We start from the raw sequence: 8,926 nt of genomic DNA on the forward strand, positions 1-8,926 counted from the left end.
CCTCTATTCAAAAGGATCCCACCTAGACAGTGGGGAACACTCCAACAAGCCACTTTTTGCCTCCCCGTGAGAAGGACCACAAGTGTTAGGTTCACTGCATTTCCATTGTAGTAGAGGAAGCTTAGAATCACCTTTTAATAACTCAACACCATCCAAGTTACTCAACGGCACACACCCTTCATGAGGATTGCACCATTGATCTCCTTTCACACTCGAAATTTCCATAAGGTCATCCCTCACCCCAAAACTAAAGCCCATTTCATTACCCATGACCAATAGAGGAGCAAATTGACTCTGATCAACAAAAAAAATTCCGTTGATGAGCAGAATCTTCTAGCTCCAACCCCATCGGCACCACTGTCGCCCCTGAACTCAGGACAGCAGACATCGAAGTCAATTTATTGGCACCCATACCCAACTTGACCACCGCCTCGCCGATGCACCCAAAGCTGCAAGCCACTGTTGCTCTACCCACGTTGTCGGTTGTCTTATTTATGTAATACAATCATTGCCAAACAACCTCATATGATCACTATATTGATGATATTCGGTTAATTTTGATATTTTGTCATTTATGAGATTTTTTTTAGAGATAATTACAACATATTGCTAACCCGGCAGCTCGAACCATTTTCCCTAAACTCCCAAGCACTTTGTGCATTTGAGAGGTGTCAATTCAGTTACAAGGCCTTTGGCTATAAGAGTTTTCTTTTGTGTATAGAAATGCGAATTGAGTGGGTTCAAATCCTCACTCTAACTTAATGTAAGAGTTGGACTTTATAATATCATGCCATGTAAGTTTTTGAAGCTTTACAATTTTAGACGCTATTATTATAATATATAATTAAATTTAAATTATATTATACATTTAAACCATCAATTAGAGTCTTAGCTTGTCTTGTTTTCTTTAAATGTTAAAATATATAGCTTCATATACAAACACAAGTGTAGGAGTCAAAAACTCTTAGACCTAACTTGGAAGTTAATTTTGAGGTTCTAATCATCATAACTAATTTGTAAAATAAAGGATAATCCATAGTGGGAGGATTGAATAAGTAAAATCAAAGTTTGAATAGATACTTGTGTGATTTAAAGACACAAATACACATATGCCAAGGTTATAGGCAAGTTTGATAAATATAAACACTCTCTAGAAACATATAAATACTTTTTCTCCTCAATTTTTCCAATCCCCAATAAGTGTAGGGGAATGCCCTATTTATGCATTTAGTTCACTCCCCACTCCTCAAATAGTGGATTACCATGCTGCATGGTCGAAGATACTTGTCTCATAAGGTGTCTTCTCCCTCTTTTTGATGATGAAAGAGGACTTTTGGTATGTAAAATATTGTTCAAATCAGTCATTCATCATTTAATACAACTTGTATTGTGAGAATACCTAATTAATGCAGGGTTGAATATTGCTTGTGTTGTGTGCCATCTTTCACGGCTCCTCAGCTTGTTTTCTAGGCTATGGCTTCCTCCTTTACTGCTTTATTGGTCATCAGTCCTCAGGTGAGGCTTTAACACAACACTGCAAATCTTGTCATTTCTTCTTGGCAAGAGGATCCTATCTTGTTGGGCTTTTACCCTCATTTTTGCTCTGGGACTTTTCCATGGGATTCGGCCCGAGCTTGGTTTCTCGAATCGTTGTTCTAGCCCAACTCCTCTGGCCTGTGAAATCTTTTAGGGGATCACCCCCTACAACAAGCATAATAAATACCTATTAATATCTATCATTATTTTTGAGATTTTGGACATTGCACAAATTACCAGCTATTTATATGTAAAAGGTCAAAATTTTTCTTAGGTGTTGACATTGAGAAATGAGAACAAAGTATCTCCTCCTCACATGAAATGTATATAAAATAAAATAAAAAATAGTAAAAGTTAACGGATGACGTAAGGGCATTAGTTTAGGAAATATATTTAGAAAATTTTCATAGGAAAATAGAAAAGTAATTAAATTTTTTGATAGCTTTTTATATTTTCTATAAAAGTTGTATAAAAAATTTCCTTAAATGGTCTATTAATAAATGCTCTAAGGTGGCGTTTGGTACGGGGTAATGTTTTAGGATTCCCAGGAATGTTTAAAGATTCCCATGTTTGGTTGCAAATTACGCTAGGGAATCAGATGCCAGGGGAATCCTTAAACCCCCCTCAGTAGGAATGTGGATTCCCTTTAAAACAGGTGGGAATCCAGATTCCCAAACTTAAAAGAAATTGTATTTTTTATAAATTGACAATTTTAACCTTTTTTCCTTATCATTTAAGCAATTAAGATAAACTATAAAAACAAATTGTCAATATCTTCTCTCTTGTCTTTATCTTTTCCCGCCAAAACAACATAAACAGGATAAATAACTCTGCTAATAGTTATTTTTGTATTATTTTTGTCATTTTGAAATGTTAGATCACAGTTTTAATGAATGTATTGCTAATTGATAGTTTATATAATGTTTTTTATCTATCTATACAGAGTAAGATATTTTTTTTAAAGGACTAATTAATAGTTTATATATATTTTTTCATTATTTATTTAAAGGAAGATATTTTTTTTTAATGGGCTTGGTACTTCACATTCAAATTTAAGGACAAAATGGGGAAAACAAATAATTCATTTAAAATTCCTGGGAATACACCAAACATTATCATCTCACATTCCTGGGAATCTCCCAATGAAACCAAACATAGGAATAACTACATTCCTAGGAATCACATTCCTAGGAATCACATTCTTGGGAATCTAGATGCCAGGAGTAATGTGGATTTCCCGTACCAAACGCCACATAATGGCATCTATTAACTAAAGCCAAAAAAAATAATCAAGATATATTTATTTTTGATTTATTTTTGTTGTTTATACAAGATAGAAATCTATTTTAGCCTAAGCTTATATGTATATGTACGTAAAGCTCATCTTTAAAAATTTGAATCCCGACCCTTGTCTTCCAACCCTGGTCTCTTTCCCTTCCACCTTACAAGGACTTTATACCTGTAGAATAATCATTATGTTAAAGGTGTATGGAGTTACTTTTGAATGTTTTTAAGATACAATTAGAAGTGTACACAATAAAAAGAAGTGAACAAAACATTAAATATCAATTAAATAGTCACCAACAATCTAACATAAATATGGGCAGAATTTTTTTCATATATATATATATATAAATGCGCTACGTCCACAACATTTTTACAACAAATCATAGGTTGTTAGTTGTTATTGGTTCAAATTTAAACCTATCACTAAGATTACTTTTTTGCTCCAATAATAATAACCAGTAACAACCTACCATTTAAGATTTGTTATAAAAATACTGTGAAAATATTAGGGACATCTCATTCCTCATCTATAAAATAACAACTATTACAGCCTCATAATTTTAAAACGACGTAGTGCAATCCCAGTTTGGTTACCGATCCGTCGCCTGGTTTTAAACAAACGCCGAGAGGAAAAAAAAAAAACCGGGTGGGCAGCCCAGCCCACACATGTGGCTTTAGACTAAACTACCCAAAAAAAAACACACGCACACACGCACACGCACAAATAGGTGAATACTCTTCTTTCTTATACACAGAACGAGAGGAAAAGCAATTTTAGGAAAGGAAAGGAAAACCAAAAAAAAGCCAAAAATGAAGGCCTTAGGATGGTGGCTGATGCTAGTGGGGTCGCTTCGATTAGCCTCTGTTTGGTTCGGCTTCGTCGACATTTGGGCTCTACGACTCGCCGTTTTCTCCAATACCACCAGTTAGCTCTCTTTCTCTCTAAATTTTATTTTATTTTTTATTTTTTTTTTTCTCGTTTTTAGATTAGAAATCACATACCAATGGTCCAATGTTTGTTATTATGATTTGTTTGACTTTTGAGTTTTGACCCCCGGAGAGCAAGAATTAAACTTTATTACACTATCTTAGCTAAATCCGGAACACACATTTCAATAACAACACTCACTCACTCTCATAGAAAAGATTGGTTGTTCATCAAAATCAAGAATAATGGGTACTTCGTTAAGCAACTGATTGATCAATGCGCTTCTTGTCAACGCTGGGGACAAGTTGCTGATTTTCTGCGTGCTTGTTGGGTTGTGTATCTCAAGCAAGAGATCTGTGTTTAACTAAAACAAAGAAAGGAAATTTAAAACTCGAGGGGCAGATCCCAAAGTTTTGGATCTTTCATATACTTATTACACTTTGAAAGATATAGATTGGTGTTGATGGGTATGCATTTTGGAAGTGCGTTTTTGGTCACTTTCCATATAGATAGCTTTGTAAAGACTGAATGTTTGAGCAGCAATGAGCTTTGGCTCAACAAACACTTTGTGGCCAAGGAAGCGGGTGCGCGTGTAACTTACCAATAAAAAAAAAAATTAAACAAAGAAACGAGAAATGTTTGTTTGGAGGGACTTTGATTTTTGACTTGCATTATCAAATTGTGTCATTTTTTTTTTTTGGCTTTACCCGCTTTCTTGTTGTTAGTAACTAGTGTGGGGAATGCTGACGTATGAGGTGAAATTTGCACTAGAATCACCTGGCATGTCAACTGAGGTTGATGGTGGAACTTTGGTGGCTAAGAGTTACAAGTGCACCATCAAAAAGTTGAGTCAAAATGTCCTTCAGTCTTCATTATGTTTCGGTTCCATGTTACTCAATTTTTCGTACTTGTTTCTAAACAGAGTTCTTTCTATAATAATTGAAAATGTTTCTCTTTATTGCCTTCATAAATATATGTCTATATTCATTAAGATCCAGATGATGAGTGATTATTATATACCTGCCAATCATAAAATCGGGATTTATTTATTTGTTGAGGGAGAAACAATGAAATATGGTTTAACAAACTTTGCAATGGACTTAGACAATTTTTAGTTTGTTAGGTTTGGAGTTGGATGCAATTGCCTTTTGATATTGTCTTGGTAGGAGAAAAGTCAGGGTGGATGAGAATTCAATCTACACTTGACTCATAGTGTCAAAACAAAGAAAGTTACAAAATGATTGATTGCAATTCCAATACTTAATCAATAATGACACTGTGGTTATTGAAGTCATGAAAATTCAATGAACTTTGGAATGGTACTTTAAGAACAATAATGAGGGGAATGAATTTGTTAAGCAGCTATTAGATTTAGAGTCCAGTGACCAAGAAAGATATAGAATGTTAGATTCTGATTATAATGACAACGAAATATCTTAGGATGTAGATTTGCTCCTAGTGCCTTGCAACGTATTTCTTTTGGATGCATGCATTAGCGATTGTGTATTTAAAGTGGAAGATTATGTTACAGGTAAAAGGAAGCATGGTAGGAGGATTCCCACACATTAAGATATTATTATGTACTCTATAGCCAGTACTTAAGTCTTTTAAGTGTTTTCTTTTCTGGCAACATATGTCCATCACACATAACCTGCCGTGGAGACACTAGATTTGAGCAGACATGTTCTCACATCGAGGGATCTTGACGTTGCATTATGAAGATTTTCTGGAATCCCCCTTTCCCTTTTCTGTGGCCAAAGAAAAAAAGATTTTCTAAAAGTTGGTTCTCTCATGCCCTTTTGTTTCCTAAAGACTAGTATCTTAAAGTTGATTTTTTGTTTCAATAAAATAAGGAGAAAACAATGAGATCCCATTTTTAAATACTGAAAATGTATAATGTACTTATGTGACTGTTAGTCAGAAGCTGCAATTGCTTACTTATCAAAAAAAGAAAGAAAGAAGAAGCTGCAATTGCTTCTCTCTATATGTTTGAGATCTGTAGGAACCTAAAGGAGATGAGTCTGTTAAAAAAACTTAGCCATCGTGTTCTAAAGTTTCCTCTGTTTAATAATTCCTTTATGACTTTATCTCTTACATACCATTAATGATATAACGTTGTCTTCCATGAACAGGGGACCTCTTTTGTAGCCTCACATATGTCCATTTAAATTCTCTAATTTTTTTGGGTGAAACACTGGAATTCGTAATTCACAAATGAAAAAGAATGTCAAGTACACAATAGTTTAGATAACCAACACCCATGCATCAGCCTCTTGCTGGCTTACCACCTACAAGGCTACAAGAAATGAAGTGGAGCAGCATACAGGACAAAAGCATTTAAATTCTCATAAAATTTACACCACTAAAGTGGGATAACCTGCCCACAATATGACTGTAACGTTTGTCTACGTATGAAATTACTAGTAGTAATAAGATTCAAGCAGACAATGCCTACTAAGTTGTCTGTGCTTATTTTTATTTGTCTGGTGTTTGTGAATACTTTGAAGAGGAGTTAGTAAGCTGTCTTACTTACTATTTGAGTGCCTGCTGAAGGATATCTAGTGAGTGTGATAGTCTCAGGCCAGCGATGGTAAAATCACGCTTAAAGCGCTTTTCAAATAGTGTGCCTAAAGCATTCTCTTTTGAGATGCTCAAAATGTGCCTTTTCTTTTTTGTTTAAAGAGATACTAACGCATAAATATGCCTTTTAAATCTTAAGACAATTGAAATGGGAACTTGGTTTGTTATACAAACACCATTCTTATGATATGATACACCACACACATGCCAACATTTCTTTCTCTCTTTGGCTTAAACCAATGGCTACTTCTTCCTCCATCCTCATTATTTAACTAATTATTCTGTTTAAAGCCATTTGTCTGCTGTAAAAATTTGTTGTTTTTAATATTTTTTAATTGGTTGAAGATGTGATTAACCTTTAACATCTATGTTTAAATTTTATAGGTGATTATAAAAAATACTATTTTTTAAATTTTATGTGATTAGTTGATCACTTGATTGTCATTACATATTGTTCAATATAGAATTGCTTTAAATTTTACTATATTACTTTTTAGAAAATATGTTCACTTCAATCAGGCATGTACTTGTATCCTAGGTTCCATGAGCCCTTTGCGCTTAAGTGCCTCTCATGCTTTCACCAACAGTGTCTGGTACTCTTGACATTGTGAACGTCTCTCTTGATGCAATGTGTTACACACACGAGTTATTTGCATGCAACAGTACATCTAAGATAGATTAACAGAAGATTTAATGCCTAGCTCTTCCTGTTTGATTATTTTGTTTTTGCTAGTAACGAATGAAATTTCCTCGCTTTGATATTTCAACAATCTCCCTCACCTCTCTTCTTTTCCTCTTTTACTCTTCATGTCGTGGTTTATTATGTTCTACGAGGTCTGATGGTTTTTCGTTTTCCTTTTTTACCTCTTTGTAGTGACTGAAGTTCATGGAAGGACATTTGGAGTTTGGACGCTTCTAACTTGTACCCTCTGCTTTCTTTGTGCATTTAACCTTGAAAATAAGCCACTTTATTTGGCTACCTTCTTGTCATTCATCTATGCCTTTGGTCATTTCTTAACTGAATACCTGATATATCATACGATGGCAATTGCGAATCTGACAACTGTTGGCATCTTTGCAGGTATGAATGTTAATGATCTAATTTGCTGTCGTATTTCTTTAATGTCTTTATTCCCTTTTGCTTTGTATGTGGGTTGAAGTTGCCTGGTTATTTTCCTGGACTTGGACATAATTTTCATGTTTACTTTCTTTTTTCTGGGGGTGGGGGGCTAGGAATGTGATCAATACTCCCTTAAGGGGGAAGAAAAAGTGGTCAAGATTCACTTTTTTTGGGCCTACTTGAAACGCATGAGCCCAATGGGCGTCAGAAAAGGACGTAGCCCTCTTCCCTCTCTTAAAGCCTTTGTCCCTATGCAATGATCACTTCATGTCCTTTATACAGCTGTTGGACCAGTAATATAAGTGGCCAGCCCTTGACCTGTGAGTTGTAACATGTAACAAGCTTGAACAATTCTAGGTGAAGTTTGGGCTTTTGTTCTACCAGCTTGCAGGCCCTGTTTTGTTTTTTTTTAATGATTTGCTGGTCATATCACCCCCCTCTCCCCCACCCAAAAAAAAAAAAAAAAGTTACTGATTTTTAAGTTTTCATTGGTGATGAGTTGATTTTTGTCTTACCCTTAGGTTTGGAGCATTTTACATGCAAATATAACCTTGATCTTCAATTGATAAAACTGCTGTTTCTAATCAGGCACATCAATAATATGGATGCTGTTGCAGTGGAACGCACATCAACCTATCCACCCAAAGCATTCTTGAATGTAGAATGATGTGCTTATTTCTCCCTTCTTTTTGGGCTGATAAAGATGGATTTTTTTTTATCAGGCATTTTCATGTTGCTTGTTTTGTTCTTTTTATGCATAGGTTTATCAATCGCTCAAGGCAAGGGTTCGCATGCACACTGTCGGTTTATAAAGTTATGCAAATTTAGCTTTCCAACGTTTATTGTTTTGCTAGATTAAATTTAGACATGGCTCTGAACTTTTACTGCCCCTCTATATTTGTTGTTACTCTGGAAGCCTTTTCAATTTCCTTGTGAAGAAGTAAGGTGCTACCTGGTGGTTTCCATAAGACATGGTAAAGAATTGCGTGAGTTACAGACGCTGACTACAATGTTATTGTCGAATCCCATCGATGTTCCTTAATGTTTTTTTTTTTTTTTGGTTCCCTTTTACAGGTCTAAAAAGGTTTAGGTATCAACTAGGATCCATTGCCTAACTTAACTAACAATGCGCTAAGCTACCTACTTAATTTTCGGGTTTCAAATGGGGCTGACGCCACGCTGAATTTTTTTAGTTTTAATTCTTGCCATTTGCCTCCACCCAAATTCTGCTTTTGTTATTACATTTTTTCTTTTACTGGTGGTGGCAATGTTCATACTGTAACTTCAAATGTATTACATTGCTCACTTCCTTTTAGTACACACTTGGTGCCTCTTGTTTTTATACTCCTTATTTAGTTTTCCCTTTTCCTCAACCCAATTCACTGTCTTGAAAGAAGATGGGCAGCAATTTTGTGTCCAAGTGGCTCTCTAAGTTTATTTATTTATTATTTATTTTAAAGAGAGTTTCAATATAT

The 8,926-nt window shown here is 34.9% G+C and overlaps 1 protein-coding gene across 3 annotated transcripts; it reads left to right on the forward strand.

Moving 5' to 3' along the window:
* The first annotated feature begins 3,472 nt into the window (after positions 1–3,472).
* LOC142611542 (ergosterol biosynthetic protein 28) lies at positions 3,473–8,474 on the forward strand. 3 transcript variants are annotated; one of them, XM_075783605.1, is made up of 4 exons: positions 3,539–3,748; positions 7,206–7,412; positions 8,040–8,119; positions 8,213–8,474. In XM_075783605.1, the coding sequence occupies exons 1-3, from the start codon at positions 3,634–3,636 to the stop codon at positions 8,105–8,107; spliced, it is 390 nt and encodes a 129-aa protein (XP_075639720.1). In that variant the 5' UTR covers positions 3,539–3,633; the 3' UTR covers positions 8,108–8,119; positions 8,213–8,474. The 3 variants fall into 3 exon arrangements, with proteins under 3 accessions (XP_075639719.1, XP_075639720.1, XP_075639721.1); XM_075783606.1 differs by having other exon boundaries at positions 8,040–8,109; XM_075783604.1 differs by having other exon boundaries at positions 3,473–3,748; positions 8,040–8,474.
* The last annotated feature ends 452 nt before the right edge of the window (positions 8,475–8,926 follow it).

Source organism: Castanea sativa, chromosome 10 (genome assembly GCF_040712315.1).
Source record: "Castanea sativa cultivar Marrone di Chiusa Pesio chromosome 10, ASM4071231v1".
NCBI classification, from domain to species: Eukaryota; Viridiplantae; Streptophyta; class Magnoliopsida; order Fagales; family Fagaceae; genus Castanea; species Castanea sativa.

Excerpts from the sequence above, each read along its gene's own strand:
- LOC142611542 (XM_075783604.1), top strand. The coding sequence starts at position 3,634 with ATGAAGGCCTTAGGATGGTGGCTGATGCTAGTGGGGTCGCTTCGATTA. Across the intron at positions 3,749-7,205 it reads CGTTTTCTCCAATACCACCA|TGACTGAAGTTCATGGAAGG; the intron begins GTTAGCTCTCTT and ends ACCTCTTTGTAG. Across the intron at positions 7,413-8,039 it reads AACTGTTGGCATCTTTGCAG|GCACATCAATAATATGGATG; the intron begins GTATGAATGTTA and ends GTTTCTAATCAG.